This window comes from Squalius cephalus, assembly GCF_949319135.1.
Source record: "Squalius cephalus genome assembly, chromosome: 1".
Lineage (NCBI taxonomy): Eukaryota > Metazoa > Chordata > Actinopteri > Cypriniformes > Leuciscidae > Squalius > Squalius cephalus.
This window is the reverse complement of record NC_137122.1, coordinates 12,930,160-12,957,177: the sequence shown is the minus strand read 5'-3', so window position 1 is coordinate 12,957,177 and position 27,018 is coordinate 12,930,160. Positions and strand designations below refer to the sequence as shown.

At 39.6% G+C, this 27,018-nt stretch overlaps 1 protein-coding gene and 1 long non-coding RNA gene across 2 annotated transcripts in view; one reads left to right on the top strand and one right to left on the bottom strand.

The window, feature by feature from the left end:
- LOC307164100 overlaps positions 1–25,063 on the top strand; it is a 45,321-nt gene extending 20,258 nt beyond the window's left edge. Inside the window, exon 3 of the long non-coding RNA XR_013822216.1 lies at positions 23,585–25,063. This is a non-coding gene — a long non-coding RNA (uncharacterized lncRNA). The remainder of the gene's footprint in view (positions 1–23,584) is intronic.
- Positions 16,416–26,179, bottom strand: LOC307162713 (uncharacterized protein). Its single transcript, XM_079878228.1, has 3 exons — positions 26,076–26,179; positions 19,975–20,208; positions 16,416–19,601 (listed from the first exon to the last, which is right to left on the bottom strand). The coding sequence occupies exons 2-3, from the start codon at positions 20,030–20,032 to the stop codon at positions 18,079–18,081; spliced, it is 1,581 nt and encodes a 526-aa protein (XP_079734354.1). The 5' UTR covers positions 20,033–20,208; positions 26,076–26,179; the 3' UTR covers positions 16,416–18,078.
- Positions 26,180–27,018: the final 839 nt, after the last annotated feature.

Here is a 27,018-nt window from a genome sequence, read left to right as displayed (position 1 = left end):
TTTATAAACAGAGCATTTCTTCTTATTTTTTTTACACAAACAGTACAGTGCTGATTCATCAACCCAACGTTACTCTAAGAAGAATCTTTTTAACTATGAATAACATGATATTTGACAAATACAACTTTATCAGATAGATAGATAGATAGATAGATAGATAGATAGATAGATAGATAGATAGACCTTTATTGTCCCCTGGGGGAAATTCTTTTTCACAAACACTGTCAGATACAAACAACATGGACAAATACACACACAACACATCTGCAGATGGTGAGAAGCAGGATTAGCGCTTAAGACCGTTCAGAGCAACGATGGCAGAAGGGACAAAGCTTGAAGCGTGCCCGCTTCCACCGCAAAGTCCTGTACCTGCGGCCTGAGGGCAGCAGGCAGAAGTGGCTGTGGAGGGGATGATCTGGGTCTCTACTGACAGTCCGGGCCATGCGTGCGTTGGCTTTATTGTTTTGGTGGGCGAGGTCTATAATAGGCAGGCTGATGATGTTTATTTCTATTGGTGATGGATGGCATATTATAGTAACAGGGGGAGCAGTAAAGAAGGATGGGTTGGATGATGCTGGTGTATAACAGTAAGAGATGTTTAGGGGTGACACAGAGGGCACGGAGCTTGCGGAGAAGGTAAAGTTTCTGCTGGGAACGTTTATGAGTATTGATAACATGTTGCTCAAAGGTAAGTTTATTATCCAGAATGAGTCCAAGGTATTTGAAGTGGTTGACACGTTCAACTATTTTGTTGTAAATGATAGTAGGTGCCAGATCCGGGGTGTGGGCTTGGGTGTGGATGAGTAGCTCCTTGGTCTACATTTAGCTCCAGGAAGTTATCAGAGCACCACATAGTGAAGTGGGTGACAGACTGGTGGTAAGCAGTTATGGAGTTACTGTCCTTGAAAAATGCCAGAATGGCAGTGTCATCTGAGTATTTGAAATATGTGGTGACAGGGAAAGGGCTGGTACAATCATTGGAATAGAGTGTGTACAGGAAGGGGCTAAGTACACACCCCTGGGGAGCGCCGGTGTTGGTGATTATGGTGGATGAGGTGACTGATCCGATTCTGACAGCTTGTGGTCTATTGCTGAGAAAGTTGTGAATCCAGTGAATGAAGAGTTGGGACAGATTGAGGGTTTGGAGCTTCCTGATCATTTGGTGCCGTTGTATTGTATTTTGAAGGCTGAGCTGAAGTCGATGATGAGGATAGATGCAAAGGTACCAGGTGGCTCAAGATGTTGCAGAAGGGGGTGGAGGAGACATGCCACGGCATCCTCCGTTCCCCGCTTAGCCTTATAGGCAAATTGATATGGGTCCAGCAGAGGTCTAACAGCAGGGAGGATGGAGTGAAGGATGAGCTTTTCCAGGCACTTCATCATGATGGAGGTAAGTGCAATTGGTCTGTAGTGATGTGGCTCAGATGGACGGGGCTTCTTTGGGACCGGGATGATCGTGGAGGTTTTCCAGGCTGTGGGGATGTGTGCCGACTTGAGAGAGTCCCAGAAAATAGTGTTGGTATTGGGGACAGCTCCATAGGACACAGCTTAAGCACCCTGGCTGGAATGCCATCTGGACCCGGTGCCTTGCCCATTTTACACCTGCTCAACTGCTGGCGTACATCCTCCACTGTAAACGGAGGCCGAGATGGGGGGTCTAGTGGCAGGGCACTGAGCAGCTCATCACAGAGAGCAGAGTGGTCAACGGTATCAAAGCGTGTAAAGAAAGAGTTCAGAGAGTCAGCAGAAGTGGCAGGATTAGTTGTTATGCTGTGCCCGGTGTTAGATGCTTGACGAGTAAGAACTTTAATTTTCTGGAAAGCCTGTCTGGTGTTCATACAGCTGAACTCCTGTTCAATCTTGTCTTTATACCTAAGTTTGGCCTTGGTTATGTCATTTTTAATCTGTCCGTTTAGTGTGTTGACAGTGTTCCAGTCCTCACGCTGGAAGGCTTTGAGCCTTTCTTTCATTGTAATTTTAATATGTGATGTGATCCAGGGATTGGAGTTGGGGTACTTCTTAAATGTCCTTGTGGGTATGGTAGATGATATGCAGAATTTTATGTAATCTGTGATTACCAAAGTCCTGTGCTCCAAGTCTCCTTGAAAAATATCCCAATCAGTGCACGCTAAAGATCCCTGTAGCAGTGCAATTGCATCCTCCGACCAGATTGCGGCGTTATGGATGGTGGGTTTAGCGCGTTTCAGTTCCGACTTGTAAAGCGGAAGCAAAACAATAACAATGTGGTCAGAGTACCCGAGTGGAGGATATGCTTGGACACCAAACGCATCAGAGATGTTTCCGTAACATAAATCCAGGGTGTTGTGCTTCCTCGTGGGAATGTCCACATACTGGTGCAAAGATGGCATAACACAGTCCAATCTACAGTTGTTAAAATCACCCATTATGAAGAGCGGAGCATCCGGATACTTAGCCATCATAGAGCTAGCATCCTCTGCTAGTAGCTCCGCTGTCAACCGGGTGTTAGCATTTGGGGAGATATAAACACAGCTGATCACCACGCACGGGAATTCCCTCGGGAGGTAGAAAGGCCGTAGAGACAGAGTCAACAATTCTACATTGGGTGTGCAGATTGTGCGGTGAGTCTTGATGTTAACACACCATCGCTTATTAACCTCCCTTTACTGAACATTTGTTGAAGAAAAAACCCAGAACATTCTGTACCGTTTCATAGTGTAACTGTTTATCTAAAAGTGATGAAGTGCTTGAATGTTTCTAGCATGAATGTTCTTCAGCATCATGAATGAATGAAGAATAAACACCAACCTCTTTGTTCTTCAGGATCTTCAGTGTGTTTCATTCTGCAGGGTTCTGGATCACTCATGTTCTCACTGTCCTCTTTAATAAACTCAGTCTTTGCAGATTTCAGCTCTTCCTGATGCCATTGGAGGAGCTTCACTGACCATGTGACGGATGTGGGAGGAACTTCACTGATGATGCAATTTGTGTGTGAGGATCTGATCTGCTGATCTGGGGCCTGTACCATGAAGGTAGCTGAACAAACTCGGGGTTACAGGATTAGTATTGAGTTGACAAAACCAAACCGATGCAATCAGGCTTTATTATGACCGCCGCTAGCGTAGCTAGCGAAAGCGGTCATATAGGGATTGTCAAAGTTTTTTTTTTTTTTTTTTCCCGTCACCTTACTGAATTTTTCGTCAACGATACCAGGGACACCGAAGCACCGGGGAACATGAAATTTGGTGGGCATGTAGCCCCACTAGACTTCTAAGGAAAAATTTCGTTTGGTCCCCGGGGGCCACTCCCCCCCCGCGCTGGGCCCCCCCAAACCCCAAAAAATGCAGTTTTTCCTAAATAACTACCTGAACCGTGGCACCGAGGATGAAGAAATTTTTATGGTATGTTGGTCTACTAGACTTTTACGGAAAAATTTCGTTTGGTCCCCGGGGGCCACTTCCCCCCCCGCGCTGGGGCCCCCGTAAATTTTTCGTCAACGATACCAGGGACACCGAAGCACCGGGGAACATGAAATTTGGTGGGCATGTAGCCCCACTAGACTTCTAAGGAAAAATTTCGTTTGGTCCCCGGGGGCCACTCCCCCCCCGCGCTGGGCCCCCCCAAACCCCAAAAAATGCAGTTTTTCCTAAATAACTACCTGAACCGTGGCACCGAGGATGAAGAAATTTTTATGGTATGTTGGTCTACTAGACTTTTACGGAAAAATTTCGTTTGGTCCCCGGGGGCCACTTCCCCCCCCCCGCGCTGGGGCCCCCTTAAATTTTTCGTCAACAATACCAGGGACACCGAAACACCGGGGAACATGAAATTTGATGGGCATGTAGCCCCACTAGACTTCTAAGGAAAAATTTCGTTTGGTCCCCGGGGGCCACTCCCCCCCCCCCGCGCTGGGGCCCCCGTAAATTTTTCGTCAACGATACCAGGGACACCGAAGCACCGGGGAACATGAAATTTGGTGGGCATGTAGCCCCACTAGACTTCTACGGAAAAATTTCGTTTGGTCCCCGGGGGCCACTCCCCCCCAGCGCTGGGCCCCCCCAAACCCCCAAAAATTCTGTTTTTCCTAAATAACTACCTGAACCGTGGCACCGAGGATGAAGAAATTTTTATGGTATGTTGGTCTACTAGACTTTTACGGAAAAATTTCGTTTGGTCCCCGGAGACCACTTCCCCCCCCCGCGCTGGGGCCCCCGTAAATTTTTCGTCAACGATACCAGGGACACCGAAACACGGGGGAACATGAAATTTGGTGGGCATGTAGCCCCACTAGACTTCTACGGAAAAATTTCGTTTGGTCCCCGGGGGCCACTCCCCCCCCCCGCGCTGGGCCCCCCTTAACCCAAAAAAAATGCAGTTTTTCCTAAATAACTACCTGAACCGTGGCACCGAGGATGAAGAAATTTTTATGGTATGTTTGTCTACTAGACTTTTACGGAAAAATTTCATTTGGTCCCCGGGGGCCACTCCCCCCCCCCCGCGCTGGGGCCCCCGTAAATTTTTCGTCAACGATACCAGGGACACCGAAGCACCGGGGAACATGAAATTTGGTGGGCATGTAGCCCCACTAGACTTCTACGGAAAAATTTCGTTTGGTCCCCGGGGGCCACTCCCCCCCCGCACTGGCCCCCCCCAAAACCAAAAAAATGCAGTTTTTCCTAAATAACTACCTGAACCGTGGCACCGAGGATGAAGAAATTTTTATGGTATGTTGGTCTACTAGACTTTTACGGAAAAATTTCGTTTGGTCCCCGGAGGCCACTTCCCCCCCCGCGCTGGGGCCCCCGTAAATTTTTCGTCAACGATACCAGGGACACCGAAACACCGGGGAACATGAAATTTGGTGGGCATGTAGCCCCACTAGACTTCTACGGAAAAATTTCGTTTGGTCCCCGGGGGCCACTCCCCCCCCCCGCGCTGGGCCCCCCTTAACCCAAAAAAATGCAGTTTTTCCTAAATAACTACCTGAACCGTGGCACCGAGGATGAAGAAATTTTTATGGTATGTTCGTCTACTAGACTTTTACGGAAAAATTTCGTTTGGTCCCCGGGGGCCACTCCCCCCCCCCCGCGCTGGGGCCCCCGTAAATTTTTCGTCAACGATACCAGGGACACCGAAGCACCGGGGAACATGAAATTTGGTGGGCATGTAGCCCCACTAGACTTCTACGGAAAAATTTCGTTTGGTCCCCGGGGGCCACTCCCCCCCCCGCGCTGGGCCCCACCAAAACCAAAAAAATGCAGTTTTTCCTAAATAACTACCTGAACCGTGGCACCGAGGATGAAGAAATTTTTATGGTATGTTGGTCTACTAGACTTTTACGGAAAATTTTTGTTTGGTCCCCGGGGGCCACTTCCCCCCCCCCGCGCTGGGGCCCCCGTAAATTTTTCGTCAACGATACCAGGGACACCGAAGCACCGGGGAATATGAAATTTGGTGGGCATGTAGCCCCTCTACACTTCTACGGAAAAATTTTGTTTGGTCCCCGGGGGCCACTCCCCCCCCCCCGCGCCCCCCCAAACCCCAAAAAATGCAGTTTTTCCTAAATAACTACCTGAACCGTGGCACCGAGGATGAAGAAATTTTTATGGTATGTTGGTCTACTAGACTTTTATGGAAAAATTTCATTTGGTCCCCGGGGGCCACTTCCCCCCCCCTGCGCTGGGGCCCCCGTAAATTTTTCGTCAACGATACCAGGGACACCGAAACACCGGGGAACATGAAATTTGGTGAGCATGTAGCCCCACTAGACTTCTACGGAAAAATTTCGTTTGGTCCCCGGGGGCCACTCCCCCCCCCCCCCCCCGCGCTGGGCCCCCCCCAAACCCAAAAAAATGCAGTTGTTATTGCTTTGTAATTTGTAATTGTAAACATTTGTAGTTGTTATGGTATGTTGCTCTTAAGGGCCCACATCAACCTAGCCCATAATCACTCATTTGTGATTTGCGCCCCTCCCATAAAAAATGAAAATGCAATATTATTCTGCTTTAATCGCCCCTATCTTCAGTGGAGATGTTCAGAACTGCACCATATTTCATGTGTATGATTAACTTGACATCCTCTGGGGGTATCCTCTGCTAAGTTTTGTAGAATTTCATCCATGGGGGGGTATAAAATAAATTCATTTATGTGCACATTTAGTGACTGTACACTCATCGGCCTGTAGATGGTGCTGTTGAGCGAAGGGTTGCTGGTTTAGGATGATACTGTCACACACACACATGCAGGAATACAAACAAACGCAAGCATGCACACACACTGACATCCACACACACAGACACACACCCATACACACACATACAAATCCACATGCACAGACACACACACACAAACACACACGCGCACACATGTACGCACACATACATACACGCACAGACACACACACACACACAGACACACACATACACACACACACACACACAGACAGACATGCACATACTATTACTTTTTTTAGGTATATACATAAACACGCAATACAGCCAAATTACTCCACGTCATTTATTTTTGTGGAAAGCCAGTGCAGGCCTGAGCGGCGGTCATATTTTGTACCGCGATGCGGTACATCTAGTTGGTACCATGATGCAGCTCATCAACTTTCTCTGTCAACTCAGGCTTTGATGTTTAAGCTATGATTACTCCACGCGCGCGTGCACATAAAAGAGTGACGTCGACACTGAACAACCAATCGCGGGTAGAGCGAGAGCGATATATTTTTCCGCGGAGGAGCAAGAGATAATCATTCATAATTACGATGAATTTAAATATGTATTTCACACTCAAAACAATACAGTCTCTGCTGCCAAAGCAAGAGAAGACTGTTGGAGAAAGATTGCTGATTGTTAATGTGTAAGTTAAACAAATACGTTCTACATGTAAAATTTATGTGTATATACAGTGTTCGAATTGTGTCAAAGCTCTTGAAAAAGTAATAATATACATATTTTCATTTATTTATTTCATATAATACTATAATTTCATTTACTTAACTTTTAGTGTTTCAGAACATATTTTTGCAGCTGAGCATTAACTCTGTGCATAATTGATGAGCAAAGACTTTTCTCCACCCAAAATCGATGTAATAATCTGGGTTTTTCCTGGCTCAAAATGAGGCGTAGGTGCTAAAATCCCGATCATGTATTTTAATAAGATAATTAAATGTGTATTTTTTGTAGACCATCATATATCCTACTGTGTTTCCCACAGTATTTTTGTGGGTTGAGCTCGGTACCTTCTAGGGGGGTCCGGGGGGGGCATGAAAATTTTGTAAATTTTAAAGATAAATTCATTAATCTGGTGCACTTTGAGTCCCCCGAATCTGCTGTTAAAAATAAACAATCCACCCGCCAACCTCCCGAACCTATATGACATTCTCTGATTTAGATATCTGCATCTGATCATCACATTTCAATTATTCAAATTCTCAGGGTTAAGCATGATAATGTGATAAAATATCACACTGAAGTAGCCTGATTTAAAATTAAGATTTTTTTAAAATAAAAGTTCTTCTTTTGTCAAAATTACATTTCCAGCCTAAACAGAGGCTTTACTCCCTTCAAACTTGAATTGTCAATGTTTCATTACATCACTGTTGGAAAACACTCTTATCAGAATAATTTTTTTAGCTTTATAAAGGGCATTTCTTTCCCTAATTTTTACTCTTTATACTCTTTTCCTACTCTCAGGGAACTGAGGTTACGTTAGTAACCAAGTAGGTCATTTCTTCATTCTATTTTTATACTGTAGGCTATATATATATGAAGAGTTCAGATGCAAAAGCCTCTAAGTGCCATCTGAAATTTTCCTCAAAAATGATCATTTTTATCAAGCTTGTATATTTAAGTTCAACAATTTCACTTAAATGGGAATGGAAATTACCTATTAATTGTCATTAAAGTGAAATTACTTAACTTAAATATACAAGCGTGATAAAAATGATCATTCTAGAAGAAAATTTCAGATGGCACTTAGAGGCTTTTGCATCTGAACTCTTCATATATAAATATATAAATATAATATAATATAAATATAGTAAAATATATGTGTGTAGACTATATGTGTAATATAGTCTATAGCCTATCTTTATAATATATAAAAAATGTGCAAGTATGTACTAAGAAAGATTAATATTCATTGATTTTTAGATACAACCCCAACTCCAAATGTTCTTGGCAGCAGATAAAGACAAAATATAAAAATATAATTCAAAGTGGTGAGTATTTACCACAACCTTGTATTACTTTTGTGAACATTTTATCACAAACACTTGTTTGCAGCAAACAGAAATAAAGAGTTAAATTCAGAAAACCAGAATACACTGTGGCAGAGTATTTGGCTCTGCGTAGGCAATAATGGACGGCCGATTATGGATGGGATTACAGGTGCTGTACAGTCTGACCCTGGTGCTGGCTCCTCTAAGCAAGTAACACTGGGTATGTGTGCAATACATTACTACTTTTTTAAGTTTTAAATATGGCTGACTGTATGTTCTGCAGTAGAGGGAAATACAGTGTCCCTGTTGAAGCCAGCATACATACACACAGTCTCCCACACAGAGGTCAGTATGCAGCAGACAGAACACCAAACATAACCTGCCTTACAACAGTTATGCTTTACATTAGCCTTTTATTTATTAGGGTGGAGGAAATGAAGACACTCTGTCTGTGTGTTCTGAGACAGTTGCTGATGTGAATGCACTGGGCTTTTTATTATGGCAAACATTTGAATGTGTGGCATAAAAAGGGACTGGCCCTTACACATCTCTTTTATTGTAGGATTTTACACAACCTGCCCCAGAAACTGAGGCCTCTACCTCAATGGGCTTCAGAAGAATTGTGAACAAGGATTTAAAACCCTTGACATAAATTACAGTCAGTCCTGTGTTTGTAGGAAGTCAAGGAACTTTTTGTGATTTGACGAGCCTCCAGAAAACTTGTAATGATCATGTTTGTGGTGGAATTATGTTTCAGGTGGAAACAGACTCCTGTGAAACAGGGCCCTGTACAAAAGGAGTCTCAAACTAAACTGCACACTAATGGAATCTCAAACTAGACTGTTTTCTAAAGGAGTCTCGAACTAGACTGCACACTAAAGGAGTCTTGACCTAGACTGCACACTAAAGGAGACTCAAACTAGACTGCACACTAAAGGAGTCTCAAACTAGACTTCACACTAAAGGAGTCTCGGCCTTGACTGCACACTAAAGGAGTCTTGGCCTAGACTGCACACTAAAGGAGTCTCGACCTAGACTGCACACTAAAGGAGACTCAAACTAGACTGCACACTAAAGGAGTCTTGAACTAGACTGCACACTAAAGGAGTCTTGAACTAGACTGCACACTAAAGGAGTCTCGAACTAGACTGCACACTAAAGGAGTCTCAAACTAGACTGCACACTAAAGGAGTCTCGAACTAGATTGCACACTAAAGGAGTCTCGAACTAGACTGCACACTAAAGGAGTCTCAAACTAGACTGCACACTAAAGGAGACTCGAACTAGACTGCACACTAAAGGAGTCTCGAACTAGACTGCACACTAAAGGAGTCTCGAACTAGACTGCACACTAAAGGAGTCTCAAACTAGACTGCACACTAAAGGAGACTCGAACTAGACTGCACACTAAAGGAGTCTCGAACTAGACTGCACACTAAAGGAGTCTCAAACTAGACTGCACACTAAAGGAGACTCGAACTAGACTGCACACTAAAGGAGTCTCGAACTAGACTGCACACTAAAGGAGTCTCGACCTAGACTGTACACTAAAGGAGTCTCGAACTAGACTGCACACTAAAGGAGACTCGAACTAGACTGCACACTAAAGGAGTCTCGAACTAGACTGCACACTAAAGGAGTCTCGACCTAGACTGCACACTAAAGGAGTCTCAAACTAGACTGCACACTAAAGGAGTCTCAAACTAGACTGCACACTAAAGGAGCTGGTGGACTGTGAGCTGAAGAGGCTAAAAAAAAAAAAAAAAAAAAAAAATCAGTATGTGAACTTTTTTAACCAAGTAACACTTTAGTATGAATATTTATTAATGCAACTTTCTCTTGCTCTCTTTCTTCCTCCCATCCCACAAAACCAACAAAACAGTTTGAGACCTATCTGCAGTTTCAATGTGCTTTTATTAAGTGTAATATTGTATGGTGATTGCATCTACATCTGCACCAGCTGGGTGGTCAAGTGTGATCAGGTCAGTTTCATCGGGGATAAGCTGGTTTTGTGGTGTTTCTCGCTCCTTTCTAATGGTGGCTATATTGTGCAGAATGGCACATGCAGCCACTATCTGTGATGCCCGCTCTGGTGACTCAAGCGCCGAACACAGTTGAAACGTGCCTTTAGGAGGCCAAAGGTCATCTCTATCTTCACTCTGGTTTTACTGAGGGCCACACTGAAGCGGTGCTGTGGCCCTGTCTGAGGGTCATATGATAGGGGGTTATTGTGTAGGTTTTTCTAGCTCAGTTCAAATTAACAGTGTTTTGTGCTGTACCAAATTTAACTTGCTTTCCTCAAAGTGCTGACACAACACAGACTCACGGAAAATTTGTGAGACAAGCACTGGAGCCAGGCCATTTGGCATCCAAACTTGTGATCATACGTTCATGACCACAAGTCGTCTGCAGATGAAATGTTTAGTAGATCATTGTTATATCTTTTAATGTTACTATTAATTTAAAGACTCATCTCACAGAAAATAATCATCTCACATATTCACATCATCTCTACCTGAACATTATGGCTGTGATAGGATTTCCTATTAACAATCTTCCTCATGTTCCCCTAGAGCAGTGGAGATTGGAGCAATAGACTGCATACATGTTGCAATGACTCTAGGGAATCCTAACAGAATAATAAAGATTTAAAATAATTCTTAACGTATTATATTGTACATTTGTGAAATTTGCTTTTTGAAAAAAAAAGAAAAAAATGTGTTAATGTGATGTCACCCTATCAATATATCTAACCGGCAATTTTATAAAAGCCCTCTTTTATGGACATGGTCGATAAATGTCCGGGGAACACTATTAATGAAACTATTCTCCTGCAGAGCACCTTGCGAATGGTTCGACAACCCGTGTTATCCCCTTGCTTCTGTGCGTCACCCACCGTGCAAGTATGTGCCACTTGCAAAAAAAAAAACGCAAAGCAATACCATTTGCGGTACAGTAAGTGCATAAATTCGACGTGTTAAATTCTTTATGTGCGGCTCAAGAATTTCGCAAAGATAAGACATTGCTTCCGCAGAAAATCTGTATCTTTCATACAAGTAACTATCAGTTAAGGCAAGGGGATTTTGTCTGGCTAAAAACTCTTTCTCCACGAAGTGCTCATCAAACAATTTGCGCTGAGATGTCCAGCGGTTTTGGAAGAAAAGGTGAAGTCATTGCAACAGACACTTGGAATAAGTTACGTCACCTATATGTTTCTTTGCTCTCAGCTGATTGGTCAAACTTCAGTCTGAGATCTTGAATCCAGAACATAACCTGCCCCGGAGCAGGTTAGCCGTGCAGCGTAAGATACCATGGCAACAAACACAGATTAAAGCCGAGCTACTTTCATAGTACCAAAAAACCCAGGGTTGGCGGAAACTAAGCTGAAACATAGCTGGCCACCTAAACCGGCTTCATGGTATAGGCCCCAGGGGTCGTATTCACTAAGCATTTTATCTTACCACTAGGAGTACTCCTAAATCGCACTAAAATATTTTAGCTAGGAGTTTTCTCTTAGAAGTTATTCACAATGCCTTTCAGACCTACTCTTAGTAAAGAAAAATGACAACTCCTAAACTAAGAGTGAGTCTTCGTTGCTATGGATGACGTCATTACTCATGCACGAGCTTGACTGAAGTGACCACTTTGATTGGCTAATGATTGTAACGCGGGAATGATTCCTAACACCTCCCCTACGATGATGAGTGACAGGTCTGAGAATGCGTGCGCTACACAAGTAGTGCGAAGGACGGAAGATGATGAATAACTGAATAAATAGCCTAAATGAATAAAGAGTAAGGCAAAACAAATAGCCTAGTAGCCTAATGAAACATATGGATTGATGCAATCTTTGCAACATTATTTAATTAATCTGTCACTATATGCCTCTGCCTACGTTTGCAAAGAGAAGAACATTTTAATTTGATTCACAATCAAATGTTACAATTAGTTTACATGCAATGAGTAGCCTAGTTTTGGTTGTTGTTGGTGGCGTTATTGCATCCCTAGTTATGCCTACAATGCAAAATTGTTCCCTCGCGATTGGAAGCTCCTGTAGCCGCCGCATACGCATTTCAAAACATGGCAACGTGAAATACCACAAAAAGCGGTTTGTGAATAGGTCTTAGTGCGTTAGGAGGTCTCTCGACTTCTTTTAAGCTGTCCCAGGCTTAGGTGCTACTTTTAGGGCTAAAATGCTTCGTGAATTACTCTTAGTCAAAAATATTAGGAGTCCTAAAGTTACGAGTGACACGCCCATTATTTTTAGGAGTTGCTCCTAAATTCGCCAGTTAGGAGCTACTTTTAGCCTTAAAATTATTTGTGAATACGGCTCCAGTAGTGTTGTTGTTAAAAAATATTTCTATTTGAAAAACAGCTTTTTTTTACTTTTTATTCATCAATGTATCCTTAAAAAGTATCACGTTATGAAAAAATATTAAGCGGTTGAACTGTTTCCAACTTTGATAATGAATCATCATATTAGAATGATTTCTAAATGATCATGTGATAATGATCCTAAAAATTCAGCTTTGCATCACAGAAATAAATGATAATTTAAAGTATAATAAATTAATTGATTTTCATTTTAAATTGTAATAATATATCACAATATTCCATTTTTTTCCTGTATTTTTGATCAAATAAATGCAGGCTTGATGAGCAGAAGAAACTTATTTCAAAAACATTAAAAATAGTAATGTTTCCAAACTTTTGACAAGTACTGTATGTCTAATACTGCACCGCCTGTCTATACAATATAATACCAACCTTCCTTTGCAGTTTCTTCAACTAATACTGCCTTCTCTCTTCTCCTTTGTGCTCGTTTCATCTTTGTGATATTTGTGAAATGGCTGTAGCACTCCCTGTGGTAGCCAGTGTTAGCTGGTTTGACTAACTGGTTTGTAGGTTCCTGGCTTTGTAACTTGTATGCCTGTACTGCCTCTTCTGCAATGATACCTTCTCTGCCCTCAAGGTCTTTCCACAGAAACACTGATTTAATAAATTTCTCCCAACTTATGTCTGTGAAGGGAATGGTAGGTCCACCACTTCCCTCAAATATATGCATACAGCACTTCATGTTTTGCTATTTCTTCCAAGTAAACATGGGCGAGAAAAAGAGTATTGTCTGTCTCGTTTTTTCATGACGTTGTGTTTTCAAGCAATACCATTATGTCAAAAGTGTTAAATCAGAAGGGAGTAGAAAGTATAATAATTGCTGCAAAAAGTAACGAAGTAAAAGTCAAAAGTATGCACTATTGATTGTACTTAAGTAAAGTACAGATACGTGAAAAATGTACTTAAGTAAAGTAACGAAGTATTTTTACTTCGTTACATTCCACCACTGGCTATGATTGACAGCACGCTCACGAGGGCGTGAGGGCGGGTCTGTGTTGAAATGCTGCTGTCAATCAACCATCGTGGGAGGGGCGTCGATTTTGTGACGTCACAAAATCGAACAGCTTGATTCAGGAGAGGGGGAAACATATAAGAAGATTTGAATGGATTTTTATCATTTTATGATGGTTGTGTACAGGCACTGCCAACACACATTTCAGTACAATCAACTTGTAAAAGTGCATGTACCATTATATGACCCCTTTAAGATTGTACTATTTAAGATAAGAACTATTTTACCTAATTTTGCTACATATTCAGTTTGACACAACATAAGAATGTAGAGGTAGCGTTATCCATTCGTACTGTTTTAATTTTATGTAACCACCTTTTGTCATACGATGTCCTGTCATTTCTTTGTAATCTTCAATAAATACACCACTACATTTCTACAACGTTTCGTTACATTTTCGTTACATTTTCTGATCAGTTTTCCCCTTGGCAAAACCGGGACTGAAAAAAATCTCCATGTTTTCGGTGCTGACGCGTTCATGTAACATTCAACTGTAGCACTGCCAATAAAGCACCTAAAAGCTGTCACAAAGAACCGGCAAAAGTAATGATTATGAATAGCCTATGTAAAATATAACAAGGAGACATTTTAATTGATGCTGACACGCGATCTTTGCAGTGAACGCGCCAGAGAGAAATGCACATTTCATACGGATTACATGCAGAGAACAGTCTGTTTTCTTTAGTTTTGAATTGTTCTGTTTAAAAGTACACATTTCAAGCTTTCTATATATATTATATATATATATATATATATATATATATATATATATATATATATATATATATATACGTCTCAGGTCTGTGAGGCAAGTACAGACCTGAGTTTCGGTTCATGAGTTTCACCAGTTCACGCGCCCGCGCCTTCGTGTCCTGATCTATTTTCTGCTATATTTACTTATTTATTAAATCCAGGCAATTTGGTTGATGAAACATTGATTAAAATTAAGATACAATTAATACGAAACGAAATTCACTTTAAAGAAGGGCTTTTAAGGTCTCTGTGAACGTTTTAAAGCAGTATTTTAGTGCCACTTTCAGAGCGCTCACGTGCGTAACGGAGAACTGACACGTCCGTAACATTGTTTTTTCCTCATAAATGTGAACACAAAAAATAAAATGAATATTTTAAGTTCTGTGGATATATGGATGGTATGGATATATAAAAAGTTTCAATTGGTATTTGAGAATTTACATTTCAAGATTTACATTTCAAGTTTTTACTGCAATTGTCACGTCCATAACGCTGGGATTGCCCAATCTTAAAGAATTTATCCAGGTCTTTGTATTGTACTTCAAATAAGGGGTGTGTCGCGATTCTGCCTTCTCACACTCACACCGCAACACAGGTTCGTGGATCCGAGTGTCGCGATTTCGGTTTCATATTGCATATTGTTACAGCCCTAATTATTAGAATATAGACATTAAGAGAATGAATTGTTATGAAAGTACTTTTACTTTTAATACTTAAAGTACATTTAAAATCAGGTACTTTTTACTTTTTACTTAAGTAGGGTTTTCATTGTGGTACTTTTACTTTTACTAAAGTAAATATGTCTCTGTTTATTTGTACTTTTACCTAAGTACTGAGATTCAGTACTTCCTCTACCACTGATCATAGCCTGTGCCAACCGGCGCGTTCATTGCTGATAGCTGGAGCACTGAGTAGAATGGCTTCTAAGCGATTGTGGTGTTCTTGGGTGTAATAACGAACACAGCAGTCATTTTGATGTTCCTAAATCCGAACCGCTGAAGACGCAGTGTCTGAGTTTGTTTTCGAAGGGAATTCCCCACAACGTCAATGCTTTCATGTTTGCGCGAATCATTTCACCAGACTGCTTTACAAACGATGGTCAGTATAAAGCTGGTTTTACTAAGAAGCTGCTCCTGAAAAAAGGATCGTACCAACAATTCGTGTTCCTCCTGCACCTCCAGAAGAACTGAAGTGAGTGTAACGTTTTATTAATCTTTATATTAATCTTTGCAAATCGCTTGCTGCACGCTTCACGATGAATGCGGCTATTTTTACACTCGGTACATTACGGCATGTTTTCTATGTACGACGTTCTCAATATAATTCATAATCCCATGTTTGTAATAAACAACGAATTGGTTATTGTGTTATTGTGTTACAAACGGTGTACGCACAGAACAGAGGGGCGGGGCGAGCAAAGCTCATTATCATTTAAAGACACATGCACTGAAACGGCGTGCTGAAAACAGAGCTGTTTTTGACCAGGTAAAATTAGTGTTTTCTTACAATACTAATGAGAATTTTTAATTAAATTATATTACAAACTTTTAATTGATACCCTAAAGAATCATATTAGCTTGTACAAAAATGACATTATATGACCCCTTTAAATCCTGGGCGCGAAGCGCGCCAGTGTGTTCACAAACGCCGCGTCACCAACACCGACACTTTCCACGCACGCTATTGGATGAAGGCAACAAATACGTCATGCAGGTCGGACCCCGCACATAGCTGCTTGCTCTATTTGCCGGGAAAATAACCTGGAGAAAGTTACCGATATTATAGTAATGGACAAAGTGTGTGAGTGGCAACAATTTTTATTTGCTTTGATGAAAAGCGTAGCAGTTACATATATAAAAAACTGGGTTATTATTGTATAGCCTATGTGTTAAAAATAGTACAAAATGATGCTGCATTGCTGTAGGCTAACGTTACTCAAAGACAATAAAGGCCAATGTCATGTAACATAGTTATACTGGTGGTTGTATGGAATATTTTTACAAAGGTTTAGAGGAAATAAAGTTAATATTACTGGCATATAAACACAGTTAATGTACACAGTTTGTTTTTATTTGTTAATGTATCAAATGCAGTTACTCAGATCATTTAATTGATTTTACTTACATTTACTCAGTTAATATACAGTGCATGTAATTGATTTCACTGCTTAAAAATGTTTAACCAAAAAAAAAAAATTTAGTAAAACATATTAAAAGTTTTTAGAGTGCATCACCACCAGAGTTCATCACCACCAGAGTTCATATACAAAAACATATTACAGCCAATTTTCAACATTTTAATCACTGTTCTAGAAACATATTTGACTCAACTTTGTTCATTTGCAATAATATGTTATGATTTGTTCACAAACAACAGGCCCAGACAGTTCACAATTAATGTAAATACACGGTCTTACAAAGTCATTGCTTTATAACTGCTCTTTCAAATCCTGTAGGAAAATGAACAGTCTTCATAAAGGTCAGTGATACTCTGACAGTAATCCTCGAACCGGCTTCTGCACTGTACAATTTACAAATCTGCAAACTGCATATAAGTGAATCAGATGTTGGTCATCAAAACATGAAATCTGTATGAAACACATAAACAAATGACAAAAAATGTGTATAAATTCTATATGACTTTAATTTGACTAGCACATGATTCAATATTAGAACTTTAAATGATTTATATATGAATTTTATATGGAGTTTTATATATTTCTCCTAATACCATACACATTTGCATACTTTTGTCATGTAAAACTCATATAAGACTTTTAACAGTATTCATATATAACGCAAACATCCCCTACAAGTTGTATGTGTGCTATTTAGTATGAAATGGGCCATAATCGGTCTGATTTTGTATAGGACATATATTGGCCTTACATGAAACACATAAGGTAATTCTGGGCGATTTAAGTAAGGAAGATATATGGTTGCTGTTTATGAACCATGCAGGTTTTTTTCATATGGGTCTTTCCACACTGATCACACGTGTGTGGTTTCTCTCCAGTGTGGATCCTCTTATGTGTTTTCAGATTTGTTAACTGACTGAATCTCTTGTCACAGTAGCCACGTTTCCATTAAAGATTTGCGCAAAACTTTTGCGATTTTTTTCTACATATCGATAAAAAAACTATTGCGAAATGATGGCGTTTCCATTAAGCGATGTTATGCGACTAAAACGTCATTTTTTCCTCTCGCGATTAGTCATTCCAAAAAACATGGCAACGGACGTTGGTAAGTTTATATATATATCACAGCCACGTACCTCACTAGACATTATTATTAATGGAAGGAAACAGACGTGTTATCCAAGCATTAATGTCCAGTAAAGTTATACTGTGTCTGTGAGCAGCACATATGAGGTGTTTCTGGGTTTTTCTCACTCATTTCTGCTCCGAGGTCTCTATTGTGGCATTTCTTTGAGGTTTAGAATCCAGTATTTCTGGATCAAGAAGTCCATCTCGTATTCTGTCCAAACACACCGCGCCTTCTAAGTCAGGTGACCTGTACATGCGCAAAAACTGTTTCCATTGCAGTTTTGCGAAATATTTCTTTTTCGAATTGCCTGAAAAACATTTATTTATGTAAGCGTAAAAACTTTTTTGCGATAACTGGGAGTTTTTGCGAAAATTACGAGTTTCCATTGGGCGTATTTACAATTCGCAATTTCAATTTGCGCAATTTGAAGGGTAATGGAAACGCGGCTACTGTGAACACTTGTAAGGTTTTTCTCCAGTGTGAATTCTCTGGTGCTTTTTTAAACTGCCCGCTGTAGTAAAAGTCTTCTCACACTCAAAGCACACGTACTCTCTCACACCAGTGTGAATTTTCTCATGTCTATGTAAATTACACTGCACTGAAAAACTCTTTCCACACACAGAACATGAGTGTGGCTTCTCTTTCGTATGAACTGTCAGGTGTGACTTCAGGACTGATGCACAGATAAATATTTTGCCGCATTGATCACATGAAAACGGCTTCTCTCCGGTGTGGATCATCATGTGTCGCTTCAGAGCACTTATAAAAGCAAAACTCTGTCCACACTGATCACACCTGTGCGGCTTCTCTCCAGTGTGGATCAAGATTTCATGTGATCTCAGAGATGATGTTCGACTGAATCTCTTATCACAGTGTGAACACTTGTAAGGTTTTTCTCCAGTGTGAATTCTCTGGTGCCGTTTTAAACTGTCCGCTGTAGTAAAAGTCTTCTCACACTCAAAGCACATGTACTCTCTCACACCAGTGTGAGTTTTCTGATGTGCATGTAAAGTTTGCAGCCGTGAAAAACTCTTTCCACACACAGAACATGAATGCGGCTTCTCCTTTGTATGAACTATCAGGTGTTTCTTCAGGTCTGATGCTCTAATAAATGTTTTGCCGCATTGATCACATGAGAACGGCTTCTCTCCGGTGTGGATCCTCATGTGTTCTTTAAGGTTTGCAGATCGACTGAAATCTTTCCCACATTTATCACACTTAAAAGGCTTCTCTCCGGTGTGGATCCTCATGTGAACATCAAGGCTTGATGATTGCGTGAAACTCTTCCCGCATTGATCACATGTGAACGGCTTCTCTCCAGTGTGGATCATCATGTGAACATCAAGATTATCTTTACGTGTGAAACTCTTTCCACAGTGATCACATGAGAACGGCTTCTCTCCTGTATGAACTCTCATGTGGCGCTCAAGACGATCTCTGCGTGTGTAACTCTTTCCACACTGAGTGCAGGTGAAAGATTTCTTGGCTTTTCTTTTCTTTAAAAATGTCTTTTTAGTCTTTGAGCGACTCAAAGGTTTTTCTCCAGGTTTGACATGATGTTCTTCACTCTCCTCCTCCACTTCACTCAGTTCTTCTCTCTCCTCCACTTCACTCAGTTCTTCACTCTCCTCCTCCACTTCACTCAGTTCTTCTCTCTCCTCCACTTCACTCAGTTCTTCACTCTCCTCCTCCACTTCACTCAGTTCTTCTCTCTCCTCCACTTCACTCAGTTCTTCTCTCTCCTCCACTTCACTCAGTTCTTCACTCTCCTCCTTCACTTCACTCAGTTCTTCACTCTCCTCCTTCACTTCACTCAGTTCTTCACTCTCCTCCTTCACTTCACTCAGTTCTTCACTCTCCTCCTCCACTTCTCTCAGTTCTTCACTCTCCTCCTCCACTTCACTCAGTTCTTCACTCTCCTCCTTCACTTCACTCAGTTCTTCTCTCTCCTCCTTCCCTTCCATCAGGTCTGACATGAAAGAAAAATGTATTAAATAAAATTTTCAGTACATCAAAATAATTAATTGAAAGAAATATAAATTGAAAGTGAGCCCTAAAGTAATAGTAGAAAGTAGACAACTGTTATAAAAAATTATGATAATTTGATGCCTTTTTATAAATTGATTATTTATCAGTAAAAAATAGTATTAGCTTGATCTGATGTTGATAATCAATATAAAAATGTCTCAAACCTCCCTTTACTGACCATTTGTTGAAGAAAAACCCAGAACATTCTGTACCATTTCATAGTTGAACTGTTTATCTAAAAGTGATGAAGTGCTTGAATGTTTCTAACATGAATGTTCTTCAGCATCATGAATGAATGAAGAATAAACACCAACCTCTTTGTTCTTCAGGATCTTCAGTGTGTTTCATTCTGCAGGGTTCTGGATCACTCATGTTCTCACTGTCCTCTTTAATAAACTCAGTCTTTGCAGATTTCAGCTCTTCCTGATGCTCTGATGCTCGTCTTCACTTGTAGCTGATGGGAATTTACAGCATTTAATGGAGAATTTATGTGGGAGGAGCTTCACTGACCATGTGACTGGTGTGGGAGGAGCTGATCTGCCCAAAATCTAAAATATATCAGTTACTGAGTTTGTTTTTATAGTAAATAAACACTTCTATGCAACAAATAAATGGCACTTCTAAAATATTATGATCATTTGCAGAATGCATTTTTATCAATTGATTATATGTCCTTGAAACTTTCCTTGAATGAGGTAAATTTATCTTCCAATTATTATTTTTAAAACATTATCGAATCTGAATCCAGGGACAAATCCCATTGTTGCCATATTTTGACACCAATTTTGAGATTGATATTTATTTTACTAAAAACGTTTTGAATTATTAATGGACGTTCACAGTAGACTTTTCCTTACACAGACTTCCATTCATACGCATGTGAAAGAGAGACACCAGAAACACAAGCTCAAGTGAATAACCCTGTGAGAAATAACAACTAATTCATTATTTGTATTGCTTATTCTAACATTATTCTGCTTCTTCATTAAAATGCAGGTATCTAGAAATAAAAAAAAAGAATATAACAAATTTAAATTCTTCCTAATATGAATAATGGTAAGAAAAACAGTTAAAGGTCCTGTTCTTCATTATTCCATGTTTCAAACTTTAGTTAGTGTGTAATGTTGCTGTTAGAGTATAAATAATACCTGTAAAATTATAAAGCTCAAAGTTCAATGCCAAGCGAGATATTTTATTTAACAGAAGTCTCCTTTCAAAGACTACAGCGAACGGTCGGTTTGGACTACATCCCTCTACTTCCTGCTTTAATGATGTCACTAAAACAGTTTTTTTGACTAACCTCCGCCCACAGGAATACACAAAAAAAGGGGGCGTGGTCTTGTTGCGCTCCCACGGAGAAGAGGAAGAGTTGCGTTTGTAGAGTGTGTTTGTCATACTAATGAATCATTACTAAACCATTTTATATGTACTCGCGTGTTAAATAGCCTATGCGTTGTTGAGACGTTTTAGACAATAAAGCACAACTTGATTCTTGATTCTACTTAATGTTTCTGTTCATTCCTCATAAAAAAAAGGATTAATTTTAATTAAATGCATATGCTTGTAAATTTTAAGAAATAAATTATTGTAATGCATGGCAACGATTTTTTTAACATAACATGGCAACTTTTCAGGCTATATTCATGGTGAAAATAAAGTGTATTTATATAAAATTGTTTGGATGAAAATTTCAAAAGAACTATACACAACAAAAACTTTTAATTAGGAGGTGTTAAAGTACTTTTTGTATTTCTCTGCAGCAGAAGTTTTCAATCTTCGTTGGCATTTTTTCAGTTACCAGATGTACACCTATAAAACATATATTAGGCTACTAATCAAAACTCGTGCTCACGTGTAACTAAGGCAGGAATAAACAATGCACTTATTAAAAAAATTCAACAACACCATCGTTAATTCGACAGATGGACAAAACCATATACCACAAGCTTTTATAACTATTTGTTACATTTAAGATTACAATTTAACCAATTCAAGGTAACAGCTAACCGTAAAAGTATGACAACTTTTAAATAAACTGATTACTATTGTGAAACATCCTGCAAAAGTCGTGCTTGAACAGGTTCTAATTTATCCTGTTCATCTACGTTCTCCAGGTCTGATTCCGGCTCAAATTGATATGGTAATATTGAAGGCATGTTTATAATAACACTGAGCGCATGCATTTGCGTTATGGTAAGAGGCGTGACCGTTCCGGCAATGTGCGCTAAGTTGCTGTCCAATCTAGGGCTGTCGCGGTGAAGGATTTTCCCTTGCGGTAATTTTGAGTGGCTCAATAGCGCGATATGCTGTTTTACCGCATTTATTAATTTATTTTGATTTATTTTAGGGATGCACCGAATATTCGGCCACCGAAAATTTTCGGCCGAAAATGGCCCAAAAGTGCATTTTCGGTTTTCGGCCGAAAGACTTTTATCACCGAAACAATACGGCCGAAATGTTGTGATGACGCAAACAGCAGACACCGCGACCTGCACGTGCTTGTCTGAAGCAACATTACATATCTGCGGTGTGGACGTATTTAAATATATCTAAGAGTGACCCACGGACAGCGATTTTCAAAACACAGACATCCCAAGTCTTCCGGAAGTTCCGGGAGTCTCCCGCGTATTGATACCGGCTCCCTAATGCCCGCAAATTAGTTTAAATCTCCCGGAATCGCGAGCGAGCATGAGCGCGCATACGTAGCGCGCGCGGCAGAGAGAGGGAGCGAGAGACCTTTGCGTGTGTGTGCAGAGCAGCCGTCATTTCTCAGAGGTTTACCTGAGCTGTTTATGGTTTTTGCAACTCACGTCCATGAGCATATAACTGCAGATATTATTTTGGGCTATGGCAGTATTGACCTAAATGCACTTTGTTTTTATGAGAGAACATTTCATTTTTAAACCTTTCTCCAGGCCAGTAGGCTTTTACATTATTATTTAATGTACACATGAGTGGGGTCAAGTTAAACATTTAATTTTATACTTTGCAAATGCTAAATAAATATTTGCATAAAATTTTAATGGATTTATTCTTTGAAACTTTAATATTAATTTATGCAATTGCAATGCCTTGATTTTAGTAAACTTAGTACACAGTCATAGCCATAAATGCAATGGTACTAACAATAATTGGCATAATTTCTTTCGGTGTTTCGGTTTTTGGCCTTGGTTTCCTCTTTTTCGGTTTTCGGTTTCGGCCAAGAATTTTCATTTTGGTGCATCCCTAATTTATTTATATTTATTTGTTGCTATATAAATAATCAGCATGCACAAAAACGAGTACATTTTCAGTAACCAATAAACCGAAACAAAACAGCGTCTCTCCGCATTGAAATCCTGTCACTCAGCGTGCCGTTCTTACGGCAACGGACCGACTGTCTTTGAGTGAGTCATAAACCATTCATTAACAACACGTTCAAAAACGCTGATTGATTCATTAAAAGATAGTAATGAAACAAGGTTAATTATTTTTAACTTTGAGCTCCACTTTTCAAGGCTCAGCTGACCAGCAATGCGTTGCATGGGTAACGCTGAAGTAGTCGATTGCCGAGTTCACGCGCGTGATCATAGGTAACTAAACCTATGCGCGTGAACTCGGCAATCGACTACTTTGGACTTCAACCGAAAAACAGGATGTAAACACAGGTATTTGCGCTGGCTTAAATAACATCATTTTTATACATATCTTTTACATCTACTGCAGTCAGATCCACTCGTGTTCACTCAGAAGGAATCACTCACATTTTCTGTGCACTTCTAATGACACATCAAGGATGTTAAGAGGCTAAAAGCAGGTTTAAAACTTGCCCCATTGAAGTCAACAGGGTGCAAATTTTAAAAATAGAATAACTCGGTGTAGGCAACACTGATTTTTGTCATTGTTCTCTGTATTGACAGTACTCCAAATGTACAAAAAAATTAGCTCAATGTTAAAATTGACCGGAGTTCTCCTTTAATAGAGACAAATGGCATTGATTCAATGCGTGACTCACTGAGTTTTGTTTCCCGCAACCGCGAGTTCCTCGCGCTGTGGATGCTGACCAGCGCTGTCACTGATGCCATTCGTGGTAAATACCCTTTATTTTAAACGTTAAAAGGATGACAGGACAAATATTTAACTTTCCTTGGACAGGGCAACCTTTTCACGAATATGACTTGTGACTTGACCTCAAAGACAGACGCAGGTAATCGCACGCGCTCAGTCGATCGCTCTCATTCACTGTCTGTTTAGAGCAAATCCACGAAGATCTTTACAAATCACCATGATAAAACCATGATCGCCGCGTCTTATTATCATTATTAACTTATTTAACATTCAATACACATGCACGAAGTTTAAAACAAGGAGGGGATAGCCTTATGAAAAAGAAAACAAGCGAATATCGCGGTTGCTGCGGTTACTTGAATTCCTCTGCGGTTGGCTTGTCATTAGCGCGGTACTGCGATATTGCGGTTATCGCGACAGCCCTAGTCCAATCACAACACAGGAACCGCTGGCACAATTACGTATCTCTGAAGGAGGGACTTTATAGAACAAGGAAGTCATCAGCCCGTTTTCGGACAGTGAAAACAGCGGTATACAGATAAGTAAATTGTGTGAAAAATACTGTGTTTTTATACACGCGAAACATGAACACATGTTATATATTGCACACTGTAAGTTATCAAAGCTTAAAAAAACAGGAAAAACGGGACCTTTAAAATCATAAACAGAAATAAATGTATAGTAACCATCAAATTCCCTTCAGTCTGTTGACACCAATGAAATGAGCTTTAAGTGTCAATTTACAGGAGATCTGAAGACATCAGCATAATAAATGAGGTGAAAACAGGAACTATTGTCATGAAATAAAGAGTGTTTTCAGCAGATCTGTTAATATCGATGAGCCTCAGACTATCAACACTCATTCAACAAGCCATTCAGGATCATCAGCAGATCATCTCACTTTATTCTGAGTGTTTGCTGTTAGAAACACATTATGAGTCAGGATACATGATAAAAGCCTGTAAAACTGCTCTATTAAAAGACGATACTGTTAGCCTATTTCTCACAGTATGGCATGGATAAAACATCAATAACACAAAAAAATGACACTCATCTTCATCAACCACTGCAGATAAATAATTACAGCAGCATAATGTCCAGATCAATCTAAATATAGTTTGATCTTATAGGCTAATAACTACATTAATTACTACACAGTAAATTTAAAATCTGGAAATCAACACCAATATACTTAATTTCAACACTTTAAAAGTGTAAATATGGGAACAACCCTCAAAGTGTTAGTTCGACACTTTCAAAAGTGTTGCCTCTCACAACACCGACACAGAATTACAACATGAACACTAAGAGAGTAAAATATGAACACCTATTCTGCATTTCCTACTTTAAAGAACTGTAAAATACACTGACAAATCATGTAATCTGAAAAAATAAATTCACTTTGAAATAAACACATCACTCTCTATTACTCTTTCAAAACAATCCAGAAATTTAAATTATAACCTTAGTCTGGGATCATAAAAGTGGTTTTCTCAAAGTAGTCATTAAAATAATTATGCAACGATACCATTTTTTTCAGAATCGATCCGATCCGATACCAAAAATTCTGAGTATATATTTTATATGTGCAGAAACTGAACATTAGCAGATAAAGATCACCACAAAGCACTATTTTTCCAAGAGTAAAACACTTCATATTTATTAGTATTGATTTAATGTCTCACGTGGCTCATTATAGGCTCAATGTAAAGCATTTAGCAGTATCTTTTCCTTTAATAAAATGCATTGCTATGCATTTAAAATTAGTTTAAAATGCTATATCTATAACATTTTGATTATTTTAAATAATTTTAATCAAACACTGGTGAAACAACCACTTATGTCTGTAATGGTGACTTGATAGCTAGGACTGTAACTGTAGCTAGTTGAGAATAGGTGACCACTGTGGTGCATCGGTAAGAATGTAATCGAATGCTCTAATGCTCTTCAATGGATTTATTGACAGAAAGCAGATGATTATCTGTCTTCCTGAGTGTACAGTATGTGTGGTTCTACAATAAACAATACAAAGAAAAATATCAGCATGCAAGTAAACGACAGTGCTGACATGATGCAACAAGTAAAGCTAATAAATGCTAATTAGAACAACTTTCCCTTCAAGTAACTTTAGCTGCTTTTATCAAAAAAACAAATAATATACCAGATAACACACATAGCTCCTTATTAAATTAAAGAACAGCCTTTTACTGCTGGGTCTCAGTTCAGCAACCCAAAAACATAGTTCTCTTTTACACAACCATTGTAAAAACTCTTATAATAACTATACAATGTCAGGTGAGTACACACATAAACTAGGCATTAGCATAATGCTAGCGAACTTTGTAAACATTTACACCAGGGTACTCACATGTCTCTGAACGCACACATGCACAGATAACGACACAGACGACAACTATGTACTTCAGAAATATCTACGATGTGCTGCCCGTGCCCGTGGTCTTCTTCTTCTTCTTGTTTTTTTTTTTTTTTTTACGGCGGATCGCAGACATATTTGTGCATTACCGCCACCTATGGACCATTGACATTTCCTTACCAACATAAATTCCTTTATTTACCCGCACAGAGGCTTCATCGAATTTCATCCAGCGCTGCGTGTTCAGCTCCTCCGTCCACTCTCAGCCCCCATGACAGATAAAATAAATAAATAAATAAATAAATAAATAAAATACCCTAATTTAAATATGCTTATTTAACCCAGTATTTCCCAAATATATATCAATAAATGTATTATACTCCTATCTGACTTTAATACATTTAAAATTGTAAACTTAACTCCTATATTATTTAATTTCTCCTTCAACTCTTTCCTTTCAACATTAGGGGAGAGCGGGGCACAAAGTAACGCTTTTTGACTTTCTCAGTTTGTGTAAATCTACTTATGGTTCAGAGTATTTTTTTCCCCACATTAATTTCCCACATGTCTACTACAATTATGTGTTTTTGTTTTATTAATACAGTATATACTTTTTTCTTGATATACCCCGAAAGAATGGAAGTGAAATGTGACAACATGCCCCATAGGTGGGGTACATTGTAACATGTGTGGGGCACATTGTAACATGACATATGACAGCTTAAAATGTTATCTGATCTAATAAAAAAAATATACAAAACAAACTAAAATATTTTCTAAATAAAACACAATTAAAAAACTTTTTCATATAAAATAATGGCAATTTTTAATAATTAAATAGAAACTCATTTTTGAGTTTTGACCATGAACACATGAAAACACAGCTATACAACATAGTTCAAAACAAATAAATAATTAGTAATTTCTGAACATTGAC

Bases quoted from the DNA above. Each gene is read 5' to 3' on its own strand.
- LOC307162713 (XM_079878228.1), bottom strand. From the start codon at position 20,032: ATGAGTGATCCAGAACCCTGCAGAATGAAACACACTGAAGATCCTGAA. The intron at 19,602-19,974 runs GTTGGTGTTTAT...CTTTCATGTCAG, and splicing joins AGATCCTGAAGAACAAAGAG to ACCTGATGGAAGGGAAGGAG.